Source organism: Corvus kubaryi, unplaced genomic scaffold, assembly GCF_017639235.1.
Source record: "Corvus kubaryi isolate FWS band 111438036 unplaced genomic scaffold, C.kubaryi_AGA036_p1.0 37249, whole genome shotgun sequence".
NCBI classification, from domain to species: Eukaryota; Metazoa; Chordata; class Aves; order Passeriformes; family Corvidae; genus Corvus; species Corvus kubaryi.
The window spans coordinates 3,984,984-4,012,545 of record NW_024581072.1 but is presented as its reverse complement, the minus strand read 5'-3'; the positions used below and the strand labels follow the sequence as shown (position 1 = coordinate 4,012,545).

The following is a 27,562-nucleotide window of genomic DNA, read 5'->3' as shown; positions in this document are numbered from 1 at the left end:
TTTACGGATTTTTTTTAACTTTAAAAAAAAAAGGGGAAAAAATGCCCAGAAAGACCTGGGAATTGACCAGCTGGGGCAGAAGAGAAAAAAGTCAAGATGATCTTAGCATGTTATCAGTAGCAGAGTTTTTTAGTCAAGATGATCTTAGCATGTTATCAGTAGCAGAGTTTTTTAACAGTAGCTCCAGATGAACTTCCCCTGGATACCTTATTCACCGACATGGAAGTCACAGCAAATTCAGATCATAACTAACGTCACTCTTGCATAGTGCTGAGTTGTTTCAACATTGTTTATAACAGTTTATCAAGTACTGAAAACTCCTGTAGGGCTGCTTAACAGGAAAGTTGTGACAAAAACTAGGTAAAAACCAAACAAAACAACACATGAAGAGCTCAGGTTTTTTTCCAGTACTTTCCTCAACTGTCTGCTTCAACCTGACTCTACTTGGAATAATTCTAGGAGCCCCAGTAGTCATGTCATTTAAGCTAGGTCATTGCAGCCCTCCTTCTTGAACAACTGGTGATGCACTTTTTGGACATGGGCATTAGGAAAATCAGGAAACTGGTTTTAAACCTTCCTAGATCCCAGGTGAAATCTCTCAGGGTCAGACATCCCTTCCAGGTTGGGGACAATCCTTGAAGGAGTACCCAGAATGTAGAAGGACCCAGTGAGTTTCAGCAGCTACCTAACAACCTTGGGTGGAGGGACTTGAAAACCCTGGTTCAGGGAGTGATTGGAAAGGAGGGATCAGACCCATTTCTTCTCCCTTTTTTTGAGTGTGGTGCAGTCTGAGAGATAAAGTGCAGACAGCCCTGCAAGGACGTTCTGAGAAACATGTTGCAGTGACCACAAAGGCACGTAGCCTCTCTGAGGAGTTACTTTCAGCTCAGGGCACAGGCATCTACAGGGTTTGAACAGCTAGGGAAGTTAAACACACACCTGGCTAGTCTCCAGTCAAACCATATATTCCAATTTCTGTGCCTTTATATCCTTTTTTATTTCTCAAGTGAGACCATTACAGTGCCCGCGTGCCACACAGAGCAGAGTCAGACCTCTGTGTTTCTTTGCTCTGTACAGACTGCCATCAGGGTCATATCTGGCCATATGGCTTTGAAAAGCCCAACAAAGCCAAAGGCAAACTGAGGACAGCGACCTTCTTCTTCAGTCTGGTGGGAATATAAGTGCTCAGCTGTATGAGATAAATCCTGTGGCAGGGGATGCTGCAAGTGAGCTAACCAGCTCAAAGATGTAAATGATGAAGTAATTCAGCCTGACTTGGTGTACTCAGCTGGTCTAAAGCAGCTTTTATTTGGCTCACTCATAATACAGAGTTGGATAGCTGTGCTACACCCATTTCGTGCTTTCTCACACCTTTGCTTATTTCCATGAGCTCTAGTGATCATGTCAGAACACAACTGATGACCTCTAGGAGCAAATCATCACAAATTTCTTGGTTCACTTCCATGCAAGCAGGTGCTGTTTCTGCAACAGCAGAAGCATTGGCAAGACAGCCTTGGAAGGCCAGGTTCTGCTGCCAAGCTATAATTTCTCTAATGTGATCTAATTAGACTGAGGTGACATGAGTTTAGAGATCTGTGTAGTAGGAAAAACAAAGAATGTTACTTAAATACCTGTATAGGGAGTCTAAACTTCAGGCCTTGGCTGTGTAGGGCTGATGGAGCTGCAGTGACGTGTGTTAATCAAACTCATTTACTCCAAAGAGACACAGTTGAACAGATAAAAGGATTCCTGTGCCATAATAGAGTACAGTGTAATGTCATTGGTTGGTGAAGTAGCTCTACTTTTACATCTCATAACTGTTATCACAGTAGAACCAGGTGTGAAAGATAATTTAGAATCTTTCATACCCTTAATTGGAGATCTGAAGGTTGTATTCACCTCAGCTCTCCACATTCTCTATGTTGATGCACTGAATGATACAATTTCAAAGATAACAATACAGCTGAAACATACTTAAAATAGAAAAGGTATGAGCTAGGCCTTAGCTTGTACTGGTAGGTCTTTTCTTCCATATTGATGGCATAAAAAGATGCCACACGTGCAACTTGCAGAGATGGGAAATTGCTGTCAGATCCCTGCCATTCTTTTAATATCTAATAGCGCAGACACCAGGGCTGATCCCTCTGAATGCTGAGAGCATGTATGCATGGAGCCAGAGGGAGTCAGTGCACTTGTCCATGGCACACGCACATATGCTCTGATCAAGAGTGCTAGTGCCACTGATATGTGTCAATACATTTAAGACAGGCAGGCAGAGTCCTAGGCAACTCCCTATTTCCTCTGAATTACTGTCTGCTACAGTAACTTGCTGTACATGCTTGCTTCTTGAGGTTGACTTTTCAGTTCAATGAACCAGACCTTGTGTTCAGTCACTAATCTTCTATGTGCATTCACTGGCACAGCTCTAAGGCTGATCTGTATTATCATAGGCACAGCTGCGACAGTGGAGCTGGCCCAAGCTCCAGGAAAGTTGGAGGTATTTCTCTGCACATTTGCTGATAGTGATCTGAGCTAAATCTTGTGGTAGCTCTTCTCAAATATCACTGGAAAAAGTGGGAAGATCCAGAAAATGCACCTGGGTTGTGACATCACCAGTGCCTATTGTTATATGCACCTATTGGTATAGCACTCTGCATGTAGGAAGTGATCCAGAAGCAGATACAGTGCATGAGAAAGTAGCACCCATCTGGTCTTTGGGATGATACCAGATGGCACATTGGGAGCCTTCAGCCTTGCTCCAGCTCAGAGGGTTTTCTGATGGTCTCAGAGCAGAAGTTCCCATTCCAGGCAGAGGATTCATTTCCTAAAGACAGCTTCAGAACTCTTTTTCTCTCTGGTTTATTTTCCTAAGGGATATGGAAAAGAACATGAGTTAGTGATGGTGGTAGCATATACAATTTCATTTGTATATGACAAGCAAGGAGGGAGATACAGTCTCTTCAGCTCTAGGGTGTGATTAAAGTAGATCAAAACCCTTTGTATCAGTCCTGACATGGTTGGTTGAAGATGTGTACTATGTAGAGATCCTACATAATCTAATTAAGGAAGAGATCCGATCTGACTGAGACAGGTAGGGCTAGCACTGGCAATCAGTATCACCCTGGGGAATGAGAAAGGTAGACAGGAGTTTATTGCTGTTTTAGAACACACTCCTGAGAAAATACGGCTTGAAGAAAGAATTTTGCTTATCAAATACTTCCTGCATTGAGCAAAACAGCTGATGAGAAGGCTGAGACCAGAATCAGGTGAAGTGTTTGGAAGTAAAAATCTCCCCTGCCAGGGCTTGCAATTAAATCAGTAAATTTCAATGGAAGGAGAACCTGTGGTCATACCTGAGTACTTAGGCATGAAAACAGTGAGGTGCAGGTCTCTGTCTTGCCTTGCTATCAATTGGCTTTGCTCAGTTAGGAAATCTGTGCTTAATGAAGTGCTGAAACAGATATCTGAAAACCTTATCACCATTCAGAAATTGATATTTTCAGCACCATTTCCAGAATGTTGAAGAGAAAGCCATAGTCCTCATTTCTATTCTTACTGCAACATAGATTTGGACAGAAAAATTACTTAGAAGAAAGGCAGGCTTGAGGAGGTCTCATTTCTCACTGAGAGCTCAAAGAGGCTGAAGTCAGTTTGCAGATTGGACTAAGACAGTACACTGTGTTCCCTGAAGCTCAGCTGTGGTTACATGGAAAAGCATCACTGGTCACTTAGATCTTCACCATGCCAAGGGAGAAAATTAAGTTGTAAATTGGAAAAGATGTGTCTGTGGCAGCTGAGGTGAGAGAGGGTCTGTCTATACAGATTCATATAGTGGTAGAATAATTTGGCTGGAAGGGACTTCCAGAGGTTGCCCAGGCCAACCCTTCTTCTCTATTGGGTTGCTGTCTGAAGAGTCAAGCTGCAGACATCTCCAAGGACAGTGGTGTCCCCTGTGCAGAGTACCCTTGAGGAAAAAAAGGCTTCCTTAGTACTGTGGGAGTGCTCCATCATGCAACTTTATCTAACCAGTGCTGTCCTTGTGCACCTCCCAGAAGAGCCTGCCTTCTTCATGATGGAACCCTTCCTCATGGAACCTGAAGGCAGCCAAAAGAACTCCCCCTTGTTTTCTCATCTCCAAGCGGATCAAAGGCATAATATCTCTTTATCTCTAATCTGTCTGCTGTGTTACAGCAGCCTGTTGTCTCAGTGGCCTCCACTCCACTCACTCCAAGGGATCAGTGCTGTCGTATGAAAGGCTTCATGACACAGAGCTAACTGCATGTCCTGCAGTGGGCCTCACTGAGCACAGGCTGGCTTTAGAGAATGATGCTGCTTAATGTTCTCATTGCCTCTGAGTCAGTACATTTGGGAAAAACCAAACACAGGAAGTCATATAATGATGCAGATAATACATTACATAATTCTTAGCCATCTTGTGCAGGGTTTTTTTTAAGAGCCTGCAGAAATGATAGAGCAGTCATGGCAATTGATGAAGTGCTTTCCCTTTAATATTGTGTCATTTTAGAAAGGTAGTCAGCAAACTGAAATCCAGCTTGAGAAACTGTAACAATGGGAAGAAGAGATCAAGACTTAAATCAGAAGTTGCTAGGTAGTTTGCAGTTCGCACTGTTTCAGCTGGCAAATAGGCAGAAACACTGAATTGAACCTGTTCATGTTCAGGCTTCACATACAATACATGAAAGGCAACTGGGCAGCTCCAGGAGCTCCAAGTGAAAGATTTACCTTTCTAGAATAACCAAACAACTGTCCTGATGCATACTGTCTGCAGTAGCATTTTGTTCAAGGTCTAAGCCTTCTAATGTAATTTCCGAAGATATTAGGGTCACCAATTATCATTTAAATTTATTGGATTGGTATCTCAGCTCAAGCAGTTCAGCACTCCTGGCACCATCAGATCTACTTAGGTGTTGCCTGATGATGTCAAAGAGGGGGCAGTAGGGTAGGGAAAGGGTAAATCTAAGGGAAACAGGTCTGTGGGTAAGGAGAAGAGACATCTTTCTCCAAAGGAGGCCTCTGTCAAATGGGCAAATGATTTCACCTTTGGGTCAAAATGCTCTAGCAGACTCAGGAAGTCTTTGTTGGGGAATACAAGAGGGCAGCCCAGGCAGCACAGGATCACTTCCTGGATTTCAGGCTCATTCTGGTCTCACTCAGAGACCAAGCATCCCCCATCTGCAGGTATTGCTACTGTATTACAGGATGACAATCATGCTCCCCCTGGACACACAGGGCACCAGTTTTGTTTTAATTTTGTTTTGTCTGCACTGACATAATTCAGGAGCATTAGACTGAAGTTACCAAAGCTTAAAATCAACAGGGTAAAGACAGGACAAAATCAGGCTCCCCAGATCATCATTGTCTAGAAGCACTGAATCAGGGGAATGGGAAGCAGGTGAATTAGTTTGTCAGAAACAATGCATCTAGCTTGGTCAGCATACCAGGGCAGGAAGAAAAGATAAGAGACCTCTGATAAAACCAGGGGGAGTCTCAAACAGATATCCTGCGAACTAGCTCAAACCAGTCTCAAAGGCCAGGGGTACAAAAGAGCATGTGCAGGGGAGAAAGGTGAAAAGTTCAGGATGAGGAAGACTTCCTGACTTCATCAAAAAGACCCTCGGAAGACCCCTACCAAAACCGCCAAACAACACTGCGCAAGCGCAACGCGGATGTAAATGACTTTTGGGTTCATTATAATACGAAGCGAGGCTGGGTGGGGCTAGGTGATGAATATGTATAGGCGTGCTGCGAAACTTAATGAATATGGAACTTGTAACCCGGTAAATACCGAGCTGAATGCAGCTGTCGGCATGCATGATTTTGGAGGAGCGATCCCCCGTGCATCCCAGCGCTGGAATAAAACATACCTACTTTACTACTTCTTTAGTAGTGGAGTCCTTTCCGCTCTTCAGTACCTCAGTTTCACTGTGGTTCATTTCTGCTCTTAGTCAGGATGAGTGACTGAGCCAATGCAGGTTTGGCTGGCAGGGTGCAGCAGGGAGAGACCAATACTTCATATACCCACTGATCCCAACAAAACCGGGACCTGAGCCATGTATCCAAGGAAAAGACAGTATCATCTAGCGTTCTGAAAACAGATCAAGGCTAACCAACACTCAGCTGTCACTGTAATCTTGTTACCTTTAAAGTCTGGGGAAAAAAAAATTCAAACAAAAAATGAGATGTAGCTTTTAAGCCACTTCATATACATATAAAAAAATCTGGACTGAGTCCGCCAAAGCATAGCACATACAGTTTCAAGTGTCCTAAGTCAGACCTCCACAAACCTTGTTTGATTGGTCTCAAGTCAAATTTGCTCAGAGCCAGTCATTTACCTCATCAAGACAGTATTAGAAGCAGCTTTTCTCTTCAATGTGAAATAAATTCAGACTCCTTGGTGAGAATTTTCACACCCCTTCATCCCTTTCTCTTTGAAGACATCGACCATTGAAGCCTCAGACTTCTTTCCCACCTCATCTATAGGTATGTTATGAAAGTTTTCCTTTCCAAGTGAGAAACTCTTTCAGATTTAGGAAAATGGATCTCCATATTTCCCAGTTCACGTACTAAGCACTGAACAAATTAGCAACTATTCAAGGTGCAGTCAAAATTTTCATCAGACTAACCCCCATCCTTTTCAGAGGGCTCTTACACTATGTTTCTCATTATCCAGCATTTGAGTTCTGATATTGTAAAGACAGACTTGGAACTTTCTTTGCATTCCCAGATCCATGTTCACTTTGGACATTTGTGCCTTGACTGTGCCTTGCAGCCAGTGGAGCCCGCACTTTGTTCATGGGCAACAGCTGCGGCTTGAGTGAAGCAGGAAAAAGGCAGGAGAAGCCATCTCTAGCCTTGCCTATTGCATCCTCAATTCCTTTGCTGCTTAGATTTGCTATTCAAGTACAGGTGGCCGGCTGGCAAGGCAGAAGTTCAGTTTGGGAAACCAGCCGTCTCTGGGATCATAACCAGCTGATGAGCACTGCAGAAGAAAAAAGGGAAAGAAGCACTGCAACATCTCTGAGCACATCGGGCAGTTCATTTTCACAGTATTATTGTCTGTATCATTTCCACTCCAGCCTGTCCTCTGCATTGCCCAGATAAATTAAACCCTATTACCACTGCTTCATCAGCAACACACTGAGGCAATGGTTTAGAGGCAATATCCCTCCCTCACCTTTGAACCACAAAAAAAGAGAACATGCTTGTGACTAAGGAATAGCTCTTGGAATCTTTGCTCTCTTTGCATCTTGGGACAAAATTATTTATTTTTCTCTTCCTGGGAAGTTAGTATGTCTCAGTACATAAAGTGGAGAAACTAACCAGAAGAAGCCGATTGCTGCTCAGGGGTGGGCTGGGCACAGGTCAGTGGGTGGCAAGCAATTGTATTGTGCATCATTTCTCTTCTTTGGGTTTTATTTCTGTCTCTCTTTTTGTTGTCTCCCTTTTCTTCATCATCATCATCATCATCATCCTCGTTATTATTATTGTTATTATGTTTCATTAATGTTATTATTGTAATTTTTTTGTAATTCTTCTCTCCATCCCATTGCAGGGGGGGAGATTGTGAGCAAATGACAGCGTGGTACTCAATTGCAGTGTGAGGTTAAACCACAACATCACTGCAGGCTCTATCACTGCTATTATCTGCACTGGGTTTAGGAAAAAAAACTCCTCCTGCCTATTGTTTTCTCAGCCTAATCAGACTTGCCTATCTGTTTCCACAGAAATTATTATTACACATGTTGGTTCACTTACGACTTTCCCAGATCTGTGCTCTCCACATGTGCCTGGCATGGTGTAGAGTGGGCTTTTGATGGGGAGGTGCAGACTGACTTGACCCTTTTCAGAGCCATCTGTGAATGCTGTGCGTATTGCCACGGCTGCCTCATTGATGGCACTTGGAGTGTGAATTTCATAGTGCTTTCCCCAAGAAGGGCTTTTCCTGGGTTAACTGGTTTGAAACATGTAGAGATGAAGGCATGTGACAAGATGTTCTGCAAGCCAGTGGCAGCAGGGAGTGCAAAGCCCATTCCAGTATGCTGATGACCATATCACTGGTATCTTGCTTTTATGTTACAGTTTTGTTTCTTTCCTTTGCCTTCCTACTACTTCCTTTGCCTTACTACTCCTCTCCACAAATCCCAGGATGGCTGACAAGGGTCACCTCTAGACAGCCACAGTGCTCTGTAATGTGCAGCAAGGGGAGTCCCTCTCTTCATCACTGCTCGAATTCCTCCTCCTGTGCTCCCTCTGCGTCTACTATTGTAGTAATAACACTTGCACTACATAGAGCTAATGTAAACTAGCATTACACTGAAAGTACATTTTTGCCTTTACTGGCAAGAGTTAGTTATGTTTCTGACCTGGAGTAATGAGGCAGTTTAGATAATTATGACATGTTTGAGAAGTATCCCACTGTTAATACGTTAAAGTGTGTCTCTCTACCTTAAACTCATAACTCAGCCTTTAAAACACCTGCACCAAGCCAGTAAGACCAAAAATATAAGCCCATCCTTTCATTACATAGTTCTAACATGTTGTCATGTACCTAGAGTCTTTAAAAAGAAACCTTTCCTAGGATACCTTTTTAATACCCATCACTGCTGGGAACTCTTTATCTGCTATGAAAGAACAGAAATGACCAGTTTCAGGAATATTAGGTCCTCCTTGCCTAGGAAATAGTGTCATTTCTCACATTCCTCTGGGTATCTGATGAATTTTGTGTTTAAGATGCAGAAACAATCGTCATAGCGAGAGACAAATATTAGAGTCAAAGATTACCCAGAAGGGAAGTAGATTAAAAAGAGGTTTTAAATGAGGGAAATATTAAAATACACAACACATAAATACACACACACACACAGACACACACAGGGCGGAGATAGCTGATGTGATTCCATTGTTTCTTATGTGAATCCTCTTCCCTGAAGGCATGATGGCATGCATTTTAAAGGGCATTGAAAGGAATAATGCATTTGCAGCCACAGATAAAAGTAACAATGCTGCACATAAGAACAAAAGTAGATGGGACACATCTGTGTCTCTGGGGATTAAGTGACATATGGCAGTGACATGCTTTACATTCTTAAAAATCTGCAAAATATTCAAAATAAGTTGTTTTTGTAGCTTCCAAATCATTAGACTATGCCTCATTTTCTAAGTGCTCTTGCCATTGCAGTTCTTTATGCGAATGAAATTGTCTGTGAAACAACTTGCTTTTTTCCTTATACATCTCATGTTACTTCCCTCATAATTCATTATTGGATATTGTGTCTGTGTGTGTGTATGTCTTCCTGTGATCATTCTATTTGGATTTTGAAAGCAATAGCTAAAAATCCCTACAGAAGTACAGTGATAAACTAAAAAGAAAATAAATAATAGAAGAGGAGCAGTGGCAGAGGAGTCTGAAGGTTTTAGGCAAACAGTTTAAAGTTCTAGGATTTAGCTCTGATAACAGTAGTTTTTAATGGATTTTTCCTCTGTAAATATTCCAGTTATAACAAAGTTAAATACAATCATTACACAACTAAACTTAACAATACCTCACAGTATAATGGCACTATTGTGTTTGGGTTTTTTTAAATGCCAGAACTTCACTCATTTTCTTTTATGAAACAGTAAAACAAACAAATAAACCTAAACAAAAGGTACATGTCAAAGTAACAGTACAGGGAGAAAAAAGTGATATAGATATGGTGAAATACCTGCAGAAGGTACAAGGGGAGTAAATAAATGTCACAACCACAGTATCTGCAGTTTGAGACCTTTTATGAAGTATTCAAAAATACTTCATAAAAATACTTTCCAATATATTGGAAAAATATATAAAAGCAACAATGTGATGGACCAGAAGTATGCTGTTGATTGTATCTTATCATATACTTTAAAAAGATTATATATGAAGATGATTCTAGGAACTGTCTTCAAAAACAAGAATAAAACTGAGACATCTTCTAATTCAGAGGGAAGTTAGAGTGCATATATGTTAGTATAAAGTGATATGGAAAGAATATGGTATTTTGTCTGGAAACCACTTCAGGTACCAATAATCTTGTATGAATAAAATTCTAACTTGTGTATCCAGGCTCAGGTCTCTGTATAAAGAAATGAGCAATGGCTAGAAAACAGCTAGCAGCTGCCCCCCTCAAAAAGTTGAGAGATCATGAAAACAAAACCAGGGAGCAGCACCATGAAACAGAAGTGGAATGGTTGATAATGCAGGTACCATTGCTGAAAAACTAGTGGAAATTCATGGTCTGCTACCTATCATCTTGTTAATGTTTCATTATTCGTTACTGTGCACAGCAAGCCAGAATGTGTCTCACACCAGGATTCTCAGTTAAGAAGCTGACCACTTTGTGAACAGACCCGGGGAACTGGAAGGGCTGGACTCTTGCCTTATAGCATGGGGACCTTGGCGTGCAAAGCAGAGCAGGAAAATCAACCAGCCAAGACCAGACATGGCAGCACAGCTCCTAGAAAGGAGAGGGCATCTGTCCTTCCTGGGGATGCCATATGGATAATCTGGCCAGACCTAGCTGCAGGTTCCCTTGCTGTGCAATTCTCAGCAATTACATCCTGGAAAGAAAGATGAAACGCAACTGTAGCATGTATTCTCAAAAGATTGGTAGCACTTTATAGGTCATGTCATTCAATCAATGGGACTCTTGCAGCCGTCTTTGCACATGCAGAAGCACGGAGGGAATTCAGAGAGGTGTTTAAAAGTTTAATGTAGTCCATGACTACTAAAGTAACTGCTTTCCACAGAGCTCTTCATAAAACCATCAGGGGATTGGTTGCGTTGTGCCTCCCAATTGTCTGCAAACTCCAGGAGCAGTTTAGGGAACATCTTCAGATTATCCAAGAATAAATCCTGAGGAACAATCCAGTGCTTGGTCTAGTAATTCCATGTCTCCTTTCCACTGATAAGCCCCGGCACTGGATCCAGCACTCCAGGTGTGTATCACCAGTGCTGAGCAGAGAGGAAGGATCACCTCTCTTGACCTACTTGTGTGGCTCTTCCTGTTGCAGCTCAGGATGCTGGTGACCTTTGCTACAAGGGTGCATTGCTGGCGTATAGTCAACTTGGTACCTGTAAGGTTCCTTGGGGCTTTCCTGCTAACCTGCTCACCAGCCAGCAAGCCCCCAGCCTGGTACCTGGGATTACTCCTCCGGTGCAGAACAACTTCAGACTTTATTTCAGTGAACTTCATGAGGTTCCTGTCAGGCATTTTTCCAGTTTTTTAAGGTCCATCTGAGTGGCAGAAAACCATGTGCTGTATCATCCATTCCTCCCAGTTTTGTACCATCTGAAAACTTGCTAACGGTGCTGTCTGTCACATCATTCATAACCATGTTAAATAGCATTGTCCCCAGTATCCATCTCTGAAGTACCACTGGCTGGCCTTCCGCTGAACTTTTTGCTGCTGGCTACAACCCTCTGAGCCTGACAGTTCAGCCACTTTTCTGTCCACTTCACTGTTCACTTATCTTGCCTGTAAGGCATAGACAAATGTCTGTGAGAATTTCTCAGAGATGGTGTCAAAAGTCTTGCTAAACTTGAGGTACACACCATACACTGCTCTTCCCTCAAATTTTAATGAGTTTGTATGTTTTCCTACTGCTTCAAAGATATTTCAGAAATAAGGTAGACACTATCAGAGGCAGTGGGTCATAAAAACTCTCAGATCCTTTACCTACAAAATATCATGCCCTTTGCCAGTTACTTTTACTTACCAGTAATATACATAGGCAAGTAAGTCTGGCACTGGTTTTTGGAGACTGACTTGGCAGTTTTAAATATTGACATGCGTCATCTAACCTAGTTGAAAAGATGAGGTAGTCCCACTGCTTTTGGTTAAACTTCTGTGACTGAGGAGTAGTCAGTGATAAAACCTATTCTACCACGTACTCCTGAGAGATTCAGGCTTCCCCACTGCCAGCAAGCACTCCATTTAGCACACAGAGTTGTAGTGTCACAGTGCATTAGCACAAACATTGTAGGGGAAAAAAGCAGAAATCTTTCTGGAGTATGAAACATTAAGTATTTGAAAATTACAATTTAAAGAAGAAGTCTGTGAACATACAAGTCAGACTAGACATCCACCTCAGTTCCCTTCTCCAAAGCAGCTGTAGCAGAGCAATGGCAGTGTGATTAGGCTAGCCAGCTCTTTGTGGTACCAACAGCTGCTATGGCTATTTGCCAGGACACCCCAAGGCTCCATCGCTTCTGAATCCATGTCATTTTGTAAGCAAAACCATGCAGGACACAAATATGTGGTCACCAATGCCAGCTCGGCAGACTAAGAATAGATCAGCTGCAACTATGTTAACAATTTCAAATACAAGAGATTGCAAAGTATTAGGATCACATTACAGAGGGGAGAGTGGAAGAAAGGATGGAAAACTAGGTGCAGTTCTGGGCTACTTCACCTCACAGCTTCAGCATGGATGAAGCACACAGTGCAAAGACAGCTTTCCAAAGAGTTATGCTCAGATTTCTGCAAGTCAGACCTCCCTTGGGGGCCTGCTTCAATGCACCATGCAGCCGCCCAGTTGGGTCCAGAGACCAGTGAAGGACACTTTTCCCTTGTAAAAGCTGAGGCAGCCAGTTTAAAAGAAAGGTTAAAGACAAGTATTACATAAGTCCTCAAGATGAGAGCAATAGTTCAGGAAGTCATTTCTTCCCTAAAGCACAGGAACATGGATGGGTAGGTGAGTGAAAGGACAGCAAATACGCTCCAAACACAGAGCCTCTTTCCACAGTAAAATGTGTGGTGATTTTCACGGGTTTCCTTTCCACACAAGACTTTTATAATGCAGTCTGGGCCTGCTGAGGCACTGGAAAGGCCATAACAGAGGACAAATCACTGCTTAAATAAGCAGGGAAGCTTACTTAAGATGGTGAAAGAGAGATCCTGTGGTCAGAGCTTTTTGCCATTGGTGAAAACATAGCATCCAATACTGAGGTGTCAGCAAGGGGTATTGAAGGAATGCTTACAGCATCTGCTCCTCTGGGTGCCTATGATCATGTAGAGTATTACACAAGCAGAGAGAGGCCCCATGAAATTGATGTGATGGTGTAATTTACCAAGTGAATCAAAATACTCTTATTTCTTGTTTACCAGGCACTGCCATGCTAGAAAGTCAAAAAGCTCCCTTGAGTATCAGCAAAAATGAAGAGAACACAAGTTAAACAGACCTGTGAAGGGTTTATAAACTTAATTTATTATTAGTTTTAAAAGGCTTGTCTGCTTTGTTGTAGGGCAACTTTTCTCAGTCTTGAAGGGTTTGCTAAGCACAGTAAGAGACTGGGAAGGCCGAATGGGTTGTTATATTTTGTTTGCACTGTCAAGAAAATATTCATCACAACTTCTGTGAGAGAAGTTTTGGTCTCAATGTGCAGAGCTCTAATCAAGTGGTAAAAAACCATCACACACAGAGACTGGGAGCTGCAGTGGATGAAAAATGCTTCAGTCCAAAGTAATAATGATTTAGAGTGCAGATTCTCTGCCAGGAATTGAATTTACACAGTTCAGAGAATACACACTCATGCTGACAGGACTGGTTTGACCTCAGGGAACCTGCAGTCCATGACCCTTACTCTCTTAGGTGCAGCTCTTAAGTAGAACTCAGTCTGCCACTAGTCACAGCACCAAGATCTACACAGTTTTGGGGGAACCAGGGTTCTGAGCAGTGTATCCCAGCAAACTGCTTGCTTTGCTGAGGGAAGTTAACCAAACCTTCACCATTTACAGTTGTCATGGCAAAGGAAGCCTGGTCATGCAGGTTAGATGGATGCTCTCTACACCCACCCCAAAGTTGGGAACTAGGGCATCTTGGAAATTAGGCATAGACTGAAATTCTGCTTATCTTTAACATGCTCAGTTGTTTGCATGACAGCTTCATGTGGAGTCTGTTCCCAGTGGAAACTGAGTTAAGCATGTATTACCAGAAATTCAGTGTCACTGTAACAGCTGTCAGATACTCTAGCCTTCATACCACCACCTCAGGAGGTGTTAACAAAGTGTGCTGCCATCAGAATGAAAAAAGTCAAGGGAAGTAACCCAAAGCCTGGAAAGACTGCTACACAAAACTGAAGAGGATATGAAGAAGGGTTGTTAGTATTTCTTGAGCATAGAAAAAAGCTTGATACATCAGCTGTAAGACATAAGGATACCTGTTACCAATACTCAGTAAAAGCACAGTTTGTCTATGTAATACCAGTGCTGGCTCACAGTAGCCAGTCTCTAGGAAATAAGAACAAGCAAATGAAAGAACTGTGACTGCTTTCCAGGAAGCTGGTGGTTTTGCAGCCACAACTCTACTGACCATCAGCAAGAGGAACTCCAAGAAATGGGAACATTCAGTCAGAGCCCCAAATTTTGTTCAGTAGTTTCTGAATGTTAGTAATGAATAAGAGTGTTAGTTGGTTGTGGGGTTTTTTTAATAATGCAGAAAAGCTGTGTCTGTCACATTAATGTGCAGAATTTGGGTGATATTTTTGGGAACTGCTTTCTAATTACAAACCTAATAAGAGGGGTTTTTCAACAAAACAGACAAGCAATGGTCACAGTGTGACCAGCTCGAATGACAGACACCTTTCTTTTGCTCTAGTCTCTCAGCAGGGTGAAAGCCAGAGACGCTTGTACAGAGAGCTGCTGAGGAACTACAATCGTCTGGAACGACCTGTAGTGAATGACTCCCAACCACTCATAGTCGAGCTCCAGCTTTCCTTGCTGCAGATAATTGACGTGGTAAGTTACTTGCCCTTCTCTGTGGCACCCATTCAGCATAACAAATTTGATCTCTCATCTAGGAGACATACTTTTGCTCTTTATCAGGCTGTCAGAAATGAAGGCTGGCTGTCTTTTGCTAAGCATCCTCCCTAAATGCTGGAGTACGTGCTTTGACACTTTAGAGGAGTGAATATCCTCCTAAAAGCACAGCCATTTCTGACACAATTTGAGCTTCAAGGAGATTAATTATGTATATTTTGTCCATTTGTTTTAAACAGAAAAAGGAATTCAATCAATTAGAAGCTATGTGTTACTACAAATTATTAATGATACTTTCTTCTCAGGGCTGTGTGGGATGCAATAACTCAAGACCATGTGCAGCATTCAAAGCTACTATCACTGCACTTACACTTTTTCATTAGATATTATAATGGCATTAGCCTCTTCTCCCATCATATTTTTACCATGCACTGCAGCGGAATGAGTCTGCCCTGAAATGAGCTTAGAAATACGTAAAAGCAAAACCTGGAGGCACAGCCCTCTAATTGTCTTGACTACAACATGCTTTTACAGAATTGGAGATTTGACCCATGGAAAATTTTAACATAATAATCCAAATCCTTTTTTTCATCATGAAGAGGATTCTGTATGATAAACTGTGATATATATAGACAGGATTTCTTTCATCTATATGAGAAAAACGAGCCAGGAGAACAATTTTGACCATCTTCACCCTGTCAGCAGAGCAAACAGGCTCTTGTAAACTAGTGCTCTTATCTTCATCCTGCCTTTTCCATAAACAGTGTTTGGGGCTGGTTTCTGATCCCCTGTCACTGTTATGGGGGGAATGAGGAATAGAGAGAGACATGTGGAAAAATTTGTGCAGTTGCAAAGTAAATTAACAGAAGCCTCAAATATTTAAACTTTTTAAAGCCCTCACAGTCTTTCTGAAAATGTGTGGTACACCAGGTGCTCTCCCTGGAGAGGTAAGCAGGACCCTGAAGGTGTAGCCCCCCAGCATCCCAACATGCAAATGGCAGGTCCAGTCAGCTGTGGTATTCCTGGAGGCAGGCAGCAGCCACCCAGATAGGGTAAGCATCTTTCTGTTTTGAAATGTTACCAACTGCATCGAACTGGAAGAGAGAAGAAATCAGTACTGTGAACCAGTCCTCTACATGAATGGAAGAGCAAAGATTTCCTGCAGCTAATTTCAAGTAAATTTCAGCAAGCAGTTCTAGGTTTAGCAGAGGTGTCTCAGCTCCAAAGATCTTCCTTCAGCCCTTCTTTTTCTGTAGCATTTTCTTTCAACCTAATTTGAAGGTTGCAGGTACTAAAGGGGACTCTTCAGCCATAGGGCTGTGACTGTACATTTTCAAAGCCCGGAGTTACATAAAACAATTTTTCACCTGTGTTTCACATTCACATATGAAACCCAACCTGTAAGGAAATTGGCATTTTTTAAAAAGCACTTTATCTACATTATGTCAATGTCCCTTACAAGAAGTTTAGTTCCACTGTTCCTTTTTGTTTGTCCACAATAGGAAGTAGGTATGCTAAATGTTCATACCTATCAGAAATGAAGGTTTTCTTCCCTACATCTCTGCACCCAATACAGATGCTAGATGTTAATCAGTTTTAATCAGAATTAATGACCTGTCCTAGGCTTGTGGTCTTGCAAACTGCACTCAAGGTGTTTTAAAAAACATCCAGAGTCACCTGATATGTTGTGAAAACGTGCCTGTCTCCTCAATGGAGGACAGAAAATCACTTGGCAGGCAAGTCTCTATAGTAAAAAGGTCATTGTAGCATCAACAAGTAAACCAACCAGCCTGACAATGCACAAAACACTGATCCCCTGGGTCTTTAAATCAGGAATCAGTGCAGAAATATGCCAGCAACAAGCACTGTACTTGTGAGCCCCTCATCGTCCATTGCTGGCTGGACAGACAGCAGCATTTGTCTGCCCCAGCTGCTGAAGTAAATGTCTGTTTCAAAGGAGGCTCGTTGCAGCCACAGTGATGTAAAGAAAAGCAGTCAAGCTAAAAGGAGATAACCTTTATCAGCTGAGACATTGTGAGGCGAACCAAGTGGCCATCTCTGTTCACTCAGATGGGAGTCTGGGGGTGAGTTGACTCTGCCTCCTCAGCTGCCCTGCCTGGCAGAAGACAGAGCAGCTGGTGCACAGCTTTCACTTGGGGAAGACATTAGACAGTATCACAGTCTTGGCAATAGTGTATGCATTAACAAAGTGAAAAGTTGCTCTTTCTGAGGACTTGTGTGTCCAGCGTGGTCTGTTACCGTAAAAGTGCAGGGTGCTAGGCAGGGTCCCAGCATGAGGGCACCTCTTACACCATGCTCCCTGGGGAGGAAACAAGCATTCCATGCGCAGTGAAGTGTCATGTGCCAAGGCATACTACAGCATTGCTGGACTCAATGAGATGCTTCGCAAGCAGTCACTGCAATGGGCATGAGACAGCGGACCGTGTTCTGGTTTCCTCGCAGGAGAAAACAATGTGAAGAAGATGAAAACAAATCTCCTTGTTGCATGGGAATGAGAAGGGGTTTGCCACTGATCCTCAAAAAAACTTGTGCCTTATCCATGCCAAAACCTGGTATCACATCTAAAGCACTTCTATCTGGGACAGGTTCCATGACGTACCTCCATACGTCTATTTTATACACATACTGTATTAAAATGTAATTAATCTTAAATTCATCTTCTGCTGACAGCCTGCTGAGAACAGCATTGGTGCCAATCTAGTTGCACTCTGCTACATAGAGAGAAAAGACTGCTCTGAGATCACTGTGGTTTTCCAAGCAGTACTACAAGTAACTACTTAAAATTTCACCTCCTCTTCTTACAACCATTCAAAGAAAATGTCAAAGCATGACTGCTTTGGATTAGGTTTTCTGCTTCTACTTGCATGTATTTGCCTACACAGGGTATGTATGGTTTTTAGCATTCAAAGACAGCCATCATACTCAAAGCTGAGAAGAACATGTTCTCTTCTTGTCACAGCTGTGGTAGACAAATGCAAATGAAGGACTTTAGGGTTCGGACTTTTCCCCAAAATTATATTAATTCATAACTACAGCCATGACAGGCCCATTACATTCAGGAAACAAATGAGCAGAAAGAGACAGTTACAGCCCCTGTTTAACAGCAGGGTTCAGTTCAGTTTGCCTTGTCCTCTGTGTGTAAGGACAACTTCATGCTGAGCTGACTCATGTGTATGCCATTTCTGAGGGTCACTTTTGCTTGGAGCCTGACCCCCAGGCACTCCCTGTGCATCAGAAGGGCACTGGCTGGTGATCTCTCCCACAGAGCACTGTCAGGCACTGCCAAGCCCTGCCAACCCAAGCAAGGATAGACATCCAAGAGTACCTGGAACAAAAATTCTCATTTTGACTAAGAGTGCAGTCAGTTGGTGAGGCTAGTGTAATTAAGAAATGGGGCATGACATTTTCGGCAGCACAGGAAATGCAAGCATTCTCCATTGGCACCATGTAAAAGGAACCTGCTAGGTGGAAACTATTTGTCATCATGAGTGATGGTTTTCATTGCTCCTGTTGGCATTTGCAGGAGACCTTATCTGAAGGGGTGTATACGTGGTTCCATTGTTAAGTTATTAACAAAAAATACAGCTGTTGAGGTCCCTGCATATGGTGGAGTCCTGTAGTACTTTTCTCATTCATGTTCAGCCTTCCAGCTGCCAATGTCAGAGGTCATAATGACAAAAATGGGACTGAAGTGACGAGTGGGAAACCATGCCGAACAATCCATGAATCATTTTGCACTTCCGGAAGCCAAAAAATACATCATTTTCCTGTATTTTGGGCTGCAAACCCAAAACAAATGCTGTATCTGGAAAAATTTATTACAGACTGTTTTGATTCAATTGCACAGTGTGTAAAATGATTGTACATCCTAGGGACTGCAGGATTATCCCAAACCTAATCACATGCTTGCAAACAATCTCACTTTAAAACTGCAGATGTTGTTGCTACATTGTTGCTCCACATTTTTGGAAACCAGCAAGACAAGGTAATGTAATAGTTTAGTAGGACAACAAAAACAAAGACATTGGGTTTTTTTCCTGAAAACTGGATCTGTGCCTTGCTGTTCACAGAAAACAAGGGAAAAGATCCTCACATACTTTCACCGAGCACTCAGGTGCAGTTGCTATAAGCAGCATACTAGCTTAGCAGCACAGATATTTTTGCCTTATGTACCCAGAACTTACCAAAATGTTGGATTCAAACTTAAGCTTCCACTGGTTTCCCCTAAATCAGAGACTACAGCCCTGAAAGGAGTTGGGGTTTTTTGTTATTTTGGGTTGGTTTGTGAGGTTTTTTTTAGGAGTGCTTGGTAAGAGAACAACTTCTAAATGCAGGCATCTGTTGACATTGAAGCTGCCTTCACCTGCCTGCTCATTTCTCAGGTGATCTACTGATCAAATAACAGGACTGTTGAACTCAGTCCTCAGGAGCTCAGACCTCTTTGCTGGGGAGCTCTCTATCTGAGTGAGAGTTGCCAAAGCTAGAGGCTGCCTGTCAGTATACTGTGCCAGAAGTTAAAGTTGAGAAGGCAGGACGCAAGGCTATGCCTGGCCCTGGGGTGCATCCTGTCCTCCTACTGTTGGCTTTTTCATAAAGTCTTTGTCAGATCTGAATGCCTTTAGCAGTTGATATCCTTGGTTTTAAATTATTTTGTTTCATAAGCTTTCTAGGGCTGCTTCTGCAGATGTATTGAAAGGCCAGAAAGTTCAAGGTTTATTTTCTAGCTCTAATTCACCTCTTCCTTCTTAAACTGACCTTATAGCTTCTAGGTCATCCGCTCCCACCTTTCATTCCAGCACCATCAAACATACAAAAATCAATGCTGGATGTTATGTAGTAAACCCAGAACAACAGACAAGTAATTCAAAGAAACAAATAAAAATATGCTGTGCATGTAAGCACCTATTCATTTGTTATTCCCAATATAGTATCAGTATTTAATGGATTAAACCATAATCCCTGTAGTACATCCCGTACAAATCTTTTACAGATAGATATCTTTAACAATGTAAGCTTGACCATTCAACTGACTCTTTCAGGCCTTCTAGATTAAAGTATCTTTTTTTTTTTCCCTTTCCTAATAATGCCTTTGCATTTATTTGTGGGCTTCCTGCATAGCTTTTGTGAGCGATGTTTAACTCTGTTTCTCCTTGAAAGACCTCCTCTACCAAACCATGTATATTTCCGCAAAGTTTTTTTCACTCTCATCTTGCAAGAGCAGTGAGACTGATGCAAAATGGTGCAACTGAGAAGAAAAACAGACTGGACACCGTTATAAAAGCTGAAAATCAGTAATTAGTAATCATGAATAGTAGTCATTAAAATTCCAGACAGAAAAATTGCAGAAAGGGTTCTAGACCAACAGATTCATTAGAGTTAAATCCCAAAATCTCTCTCCTGGTCACAGAACTCACTTAGTGTGACCAATTTTCAACTCTGTGAAGAAAAAATAAAATTCCTCTCCATTAGCATGGGAGGATCTTGAAAATTGGGAAATTCAGGGCTAATTGAGACATGAATTATTATTTTGGCTGTCTCCTATGTGCGAGACATTGTCAAAATGCCAGTCTCACTAAACCAATTAAACATGCAACATGTGAATTTGCTAGGACAATGAAGTTAAGCACCATGGGTAGCATGGCTTCCTGACTAATACTACTTGCACACACTTGCATGAAACATTATGATGCAGCTTTTGTTACCTAAACCTTATTGGCATCTTTTTATTTTATTTGACTTCTGCCCCACTCAGTGCAGAGTGGGAGCAGTTCACTAGTGAGCAGCAATTCCATGGTTTGTTTTCTTTCAGCATGGTTCCCCAAGATGTACTTAGTGGCAATGGCTCCAGCAAAAGAAAGACTGATTTCCTTCTGAGATTTTTAGTTGTGGTCATCCAGCTTGGGCATTTCACGATAATTAAACAATTTTCTGTCTGTCTGGTGAAAAGACTGTACTCTGTTGTTTGTACATGTGGGAATTTAGATCTTGAGCTCATGTATGTTCCTTAATTTTGGGTAACTAATCTGAGGCATCAAGGATTTGCACTAAAGCAGTTAAGCCAAAACTGTTGGGGTGGCCTTGAACCTCATATTTCTTAGTTTCTCTGAGTCCTGAGAGACAGTGAGTTCAGCTTCTCAGTAGAAACCTTTCCTCCCATTTTCTATCCCTGATCACAGACTTTAAGAGATCACTTGAGTTTTGAAACAGGCCTCCATTCCCTTACTTTTTGCTGTCACAGCAGCATGCAAATATAGAAAGAAAAAGCAAAGGCAACTTTGCAGATAGACTGAGTGTGAGTCTCTGATAAGTATTCAGGGCTGGTTTTCTCAACCATCCTTCTACTGTTTTCCTTGTGATTTCAAATGCTGGAAAAGACAGTTAATAACTAATACCCTGGAATAACGATTTGTGTCTAGTCCTGTTTGTTGAAGCACCTGCCAACTGTGTGCAAAATACATGGAGGCCTATTTCAGGAGGAGGTATCCACCCTGGAGAATATAAAAACCATCTACATGCTATGTGTGGATCATTTTGGATTTTAATGGAGGACTGACTGCTTTTGTATGGTGACATAACACCCTTTCCCCCAGGAACTAAGCATGTATGTCAGTTTATTCAAGCAGTCAGAGAGCAGCACTGTGCTGGAAGGCCATGTGAGGCCCTCTGACCCAGCATCTGGCGTTTTCATGAGAAGTATCTTTGAAACAGTGGGACAAAGCTGGTGCCCAGGATCCCAGGATCCCAGAGAACTGTGGGGACAGGGAGTCCTGCAATTTGCAGGTCTTTGTGGAGGAACTTAAACAGTCTCAAGACCAGTGTTGGTGTCTACATTGTGTCACAGTTCACAGGAGTCCTGATCTTCAGGGACTAGTGCAAACATACAACCTAGAAAAATAAAATTAGTTTCCTAAGTCAAGTACCCACAGCCCCAGGCAGTAGTTGAAAGTCTTGTCGCATGGGCAGGGCAAGAACAAGACTGCCTTTTTTCACCACAGGGAAAATTGGAAAATACTGGGGGAAAAGGCAAGTAAGACATGAATCAAGTAGGAGACTCTCAGTCACCAGTCATGCCAGTGAGTGGGAGGGCTGCCTACTCTGAAGCCCTGACTGGCAACAGAAACTGGCATTTCTTCCCTTATTTCTTTCTGATCTCACCTTTAGGGAATGCATGGGTTCAGTACTTGCTGCAGTGGCTTTTGTATCCAGGCCTTTGCATTTAACGTCCATATCTGGTTGGTCTCTGACATACAGGGAGCCAAGGCTTTCACAAGGAATACCTCTTGAGGACTTTGATACCCATGCATTATACAGCCTAAGGAATATGATTGGCACCCCTGTGTTTGCAGGCTTCTCTGGAACAGTCCCTGTTTCAATGCTGTGTGCTCCTCCCAGTACAAGGTTCTCTTGAACTCTCCACTCTCACCAGAAGTGATTGCTCCTGTCTCAGGGGCTTGCAAGGGGAGGAATGTATTCTGACAGTGGCCAAAACCTCCAATATGCAAAGTTCCTGTCTCAAAAGCAAGTGAGTAGACACTGCTGAAAGCAGCAGATACAGATGCAAGGGCACTCCCCCAGACTGCTCTTCCGGGGAGAGAAGAATGCAGGTGGTTACAGACAGGGGACACTGCCTTTGTAGTAGCTGCTACACAGTGGAAAGACCAAAGGCAGACTGCACTGCTTGCTCACAGTGAAAGAATACATACCTCTGCGACACAGGGGGGGCCCAAGAAAGGCATGACCTCCAGAAGCCAGTGGCATCAGATGGGAGTGTGATTCAACCCTAGATGAAAAACACTTATGAGACATCACATCCAACCATTCGTAGGAGAAAACCCTGAGCAACAAAGGTGTTGCTGATGGGCAACAAAATACTCAGTAGGTGTTTGTTCTTATGTTATTCCTTTGTATTTTTGTTTTTCTCCACAGTCTTTCACCTTGACTCTGGGCCTTCCTGTCTGATTTCCATCTTCCTCCTGAGGGTGCTTTGTTAAAGGAATTGAGATGAAGTACTTAAACTTTAGGTATTCCTATGTAGTTGATGTTACCATGGCAAGGTTTATTCCATCTTATTAACGAGACCCCTGAAATACAAAGGCTGTCCAGCGATACTTACCTGAATGTTGCCAAGGCAACCTGGGCACTCCTCAAAATTACTGGTTCTGTGAGCCTTCAACCATTCAACGCATTTGAGCTGAGTTTTAGATAATCAGCTGAAGATTGTGTGCAGATTGGTGGTTCAGCAATGGAAAGGAGTGCCTGTGCAGTCACAAACTGAGAATACAAGTGTCATATATGAAATCCCTAATTAGCTTGGTCTTTGCATGTTAAGTGCTTTAATTAGTTAATTCTGAGTTAAACAATTTTTTTAATTGAATGTTAAAGTTAACCCATCAGCCCAGGTACAGAAATCAAGTTCTGTTATTAGTGTTTTCACTTGTTCAAAGCAGTTTATTTGTACCAGGCCCAGTTAAAATCCCCCAGTTAAAAGTTTCCCAGTTAAAAATCCCTTTTCAAACTTTAAACCACTTGTACACTGTAAGAGTTGTTTCTCCCATGTTCATTGTCTACTTTTACAAATGTTTTAAGATGTATTAGATGTATTTTAATATATTTTTTAAGGGTTTCTACTTTGCACCTTAGACCCAGGACCAACTCCAAAACCCCAGTTTCTAACAGCCAACAGCTATTTTTAGCCCCATCGCCAACCTGAATCTTAATGAGGGCATGTTACCACCCTTACTTCAGCTGATACTACCCCCTGACAACGACGAGCTATAGGTAGACAGAGATGTTCTGTCAAAGGGACAGCATCAATCACTTTGGACCAAAGGGGTGTGCTGTGGGCGGGCTGTGGGCGGGCTGTGGGTGGACTGGGGTGGAGCAAAGGCACTATAAAATAACGGAGCAAGCTTCAGCGCAGTGTAGACCACTGCAGATTAGAGGTAGTGGGCACTAGTGCTGGGTGTTAAAGCCTTACTCCTATTAAGGAGCCTTTAATAATTTTTTCTTGACTTTTGCATTAGCTGAAAGTCAGCCCAGCACTGCAAGTTCTTCCACCAGAGGTCCAGTGCTGTCTAAGCCTGAAGATCTCTAATCCCTGCGCTCCTGGGGCATACCTCCTGAGCCACTAGGATCCCAAATTTTTATGTTTTGCTAATTTTTGTAATTTTTCAATTTTTCTGTTTTTAATAAATTATTCTAATTTTTACTAGGAGTTGTCTCATTCTTCACAACAAGCATTTGAAAGCTTGGTCAATTCCAGTGGATATTTTGAATAAGATCTCACTCAAAGATCAGTGTCTCTGCTAACAAACTTTCCAAGTTTCCATGTCAATGTCTTTGTGTCACTTGACTGTTTCTCTCCTCGTCTTCAGATCTTCAGGTACGAAAACAGTGGGGAAAAAAAAAGTAAAAATTAACCAAAGTAGTCCCAAAGTAGTCACACATTACTTCCGAGAGTTACTTGTTCAATTTGGGACTTTTCTGATCATTGTTTTGAAATAATTCAGTGGCTGATTCAACTCCACTTCTGTGGCTCTGCGAGAGGGCAAGAATTAATGACTCCTGCTGGTCACCTGGTAATAAATACCTTGCTACGAAGATGACATGTAATCATATGATGTCACTACTGAACCAGGAAGGACTTTGGGATTTTTTGTCCACGTGATATGGCCTGGGTAATTACGTGGCTAAGGGCAGTTATATTTCACTTAGATGTTGACCTGGCAAGGGAGAATCTATTGACAGGCAGTGGTGCACAATGCAGGCAGATGTACATACACTGTAAGCTTTGAATTTATGGCAGGGAGAAGAAAACCAAACTAAAACATTCACATGTCGCAGCATGTGCACCAGAACAAACCAAACTGTCACTTTCTGTGGGTCAAAGGTGGCTGTAGGAATAAGCAGATATCCAGGGCAGAGGATTAACTGGAGTCAGGCTGGAGATAGAAAGGGGAGAAAATGACCCAGATAAATACAGGAAGGATTTAGAGAGCAAGTGTTGCACTCACTAGTGATGACAGCTTTTCCAGCGTTTTTAAATACAGGAGCAAAATTATTTGTCTGAGCTGAACATTTGCAAACCAGGAGGACAGCCAAGGGAGTGATGGAAAAACACCTCTGGGAGCTGATCATTTTCAGCCTCACCAGAATCTTTGCAGGGCTGCTTTCAGTGCTTTGCTGCACAGAAAGATGGGAGCTGAGAGCCAGCCCAATGCAGGGGGAAGGTCATTGCCAAGGCTGACAGTGCCAAGGCAGGAATCTTGAACAGAAAAAGCAGTGTGATAGGTTATTCAAGTTTTCTCCTGGGAGGAAAGTCATCCTCTCACCTAACCTTTAAACACTTCTGCATAAACCAATGACACAGAGCGAGGGAAATGCCATCAGCACTTCCCGAGCTCAATAATTAGCTTTTACTTAGGCAAGCTAAGTGATCAGTGTTCTCCTGAGATAGAGTAAAGCACACACATGCTCCAGGTTATTTGTTTGTGAGTGTCTATGTAACAGAAAAATACATTCCTTTCTGTGCCAAGATGTTTTAGAGGTGCCTACAGTACACAGGTCCTGATAAAGATGGCAGGATTTGCAATTCTTCTGCAGCTCTGGAAAGGCAAGGCAACCAGTCCACTGCAAAGGCCAAAGTATTTCCTTACAGAATGCAAAGTTACATGGCTCAGTAAACCACCCCGAAGAGGGAAAGCTCCATAGACGCCTCGGCTCTGAAATGCCTCTTGCTCTAATAGGGGGTGGATTCAAACTCAAGATTCCCATGGCCCTTATGTCCTCGACAGCCCCAGCAGGCACTTTTTCCTTGGTTCCTCAGGGTCCTTCTCTAGAAAGGACTTAGCAAGAGAGCTACACCTGGACAAATGCCTGCCCAGTGTAAAGTCAGTGTCCTGACTTTTGATACTGGCCCAGCGCCAGGTACCCACGCTCACTCACCCTCCCCTGCCATAGCTGGGCAGAGAGAGAAAAATAAGTTAATGAAGGGTTCATGAGTTAAGGAGAGTGAGAAAACGCTTCAAGGGCAAAACAGGCTCAACTTAAAGTTGCAAAGTGAATTTATTACTAACAGACTCAGAGGAGGATAATGAGAAGTAAAATAAGCCCTTAAAACATCTTTTTCCCCCCAGCCCCTCCCTCCTTCCCACCAACAGTGCAGGGAGACAGAGCATGGGGATTTGGTCAGTTCATCACCCGAGGTTTTCTTCCACGTCTCAGGGGAGAGGAGTTGTTCCCCTGTGAAACCGTGGGGTCCCTCCCACGGGAGACAGTTCTCCGTGAACTTCTCCAGTGTGGGTCCACTCTCAGAAGCAGCAGTCCTGCCACACCTGCTGGGATGTGAATTCCCCCCCACGGGCAAACAGTCCTCCCAACACTGCTGCGCTGTGGGTCTCTCTTCCACGGGGTGCAGTCCTCCAAGGACAGGCTGCTCCAGCCTGGAAGCAGGGCCCTCTCTCTCCACTGGGTCTCCCACTGGATCACAGCCCCCTCCAGGCATCCCCCCGCTCCGGCACGGGCACCTCCCCCAGGGGCTGCGGGTGGATCTCTGCATCCCCTGTGGATCCCCATGGGCTGCAGGGGCACAGCTGCTTCACTATGGCCATCACCACGGCCTGCAGAGGCATCTCAGCTCCGGGCCCTGGAGCACCTCCACCCCCTCCTTTTCACTGACCTTGGTGTTGCTATGTTTTCCCTCACGTGTTCTCACCTCCTTCTCTTCTCTGACTAGAAGAAAAACTGTGTGTACTCTGTTTTGATTTTCTTCTTAAATATGTAATCACAGAGGCATTACCAGCCTCTCTAATTGGCCCAGCCTTGGCCAGCAGCATGTCCATCTTCAGAGCCATCAGAGATTGGCTCTGGTGGACATGGTGGAAGCTTCCAGCAGCTTCTCACAGAAGCCATCTCTGTGATGGCCATGTAAAACCAACACAGTCATATTTGCTGCTTCTGCAAACCAGGCACTTCCGGCAAACTCAGATCCTTGTTTGAAAAATATTTTGTTCTGTTGTGCAATAAGACGGACCCATCAGGCTGCATCTGTTGACCAGCACTGCATATGGAAGCATTTTCTGTGTTTTGCCAAAATGTCAAATGCCATTTAAGAGCTCAGAAGCCTGAAGGCAAGGATGGGAATAGTCTCTGAACAGCCAGGAAAACATCCTGAAGTGATATTTTATTTCACCCAAGCTAAGAGAGACATAAGCAGCCCGAAGCCCAAGTTAGACCTTGTGTTTTTGCTGCTATCTAAACACAAGACAAGGAAGACCATTGTTACTTTCTAGATAACCTTTTGAGAACTCAAAAAGATAAGTTTTCCTTTGACTTCAAAACAAATCTAAGCACAGTAGCCCTGTGAAAAGGAGGCAAAGCAGACCCAAGACAATAAATTTAATGCTATGTGAAATATCTGGCTGAAGAATTATTTGGAGTCAAAGCTGATTAGCCAGGTCATTAGTACCTGACACACAAATAAACAGGTAAAGACAACAAACTGTTTTGTGAAATACAGAAGTTAGCCCAAGATGTCTTCCTTTGCAAGCTGTCAAGTATAAACTTACTGTGCCAGACAAAAATGAGTTTCCTTGTAACTCAGAGCCACATATGAAAGGCTCCTGATGGAAGGCACCTCCACATGCTGGAAACCCACAGCCTCACAGATGTACATTGGGCTTTAATTCATTCCCCTGTGGTTTACAAAGGTAGATTACAAAATAAGGAATGTCCCCTTCCCTGTA

The 27,562-nt window shown here is 42.9% G+C and overlaps 1 protein-coding gene and 1 long non-coding RNA gene across 7 annotated transcripts in view; one reads left to right on the top strand and one right to left on the bottom strand.

Annotated features, from left to right (window-relative positions):
- The window catches only part of LOC121662391 (neuronal acetylcholine receptor subunit alpha-7-like), a 58,062-nt gene that overhangs the window by 2,048 nt on the left and 28,452 nt on the right, over nt 1-27,562 (top strand). Inside the window, exon 2 of one of the 2 annotated variants that reach the window (XM_042023498.1) lies at nt 14,638-14,777. In XM_042023498.1, coding sequence (XP_041879432.1) covers nt 14,638-14,777 — 140 coding nt within the window. Of the gene's footprint in view, nt 1-14,637; nt 14,778-27,562 lie in introns of those variants that run through there. The other variant, XM_042023499.1, reaches the window with a different exon arrangement.
- LOC121662394 lies at nt 114-26,598 on the bottom strand. Of its 5 annotated transcripts, none has more exons than XR_006015273.1 (4): nt 26,497-26,598; nt 22,523-23,090; nt 5,886-7,000; nt 114-2,867 (listed from the first exon to the last, which is right to left on the bottom strand). It is a non-coding gene; the product is annotated as an uncharacterized LOC121662394 (long non-coding RNA). The 5 variants fall into 5 exon arrangements; XR_006015276.1 differs by having other exon boundaries at nt 22,523-22,599; XR_006015274.1 differs by lacking the exon at nt 26,497-26,598 and having other exon boundaries at nt 22,523-22,599; nt 22,933-23,975.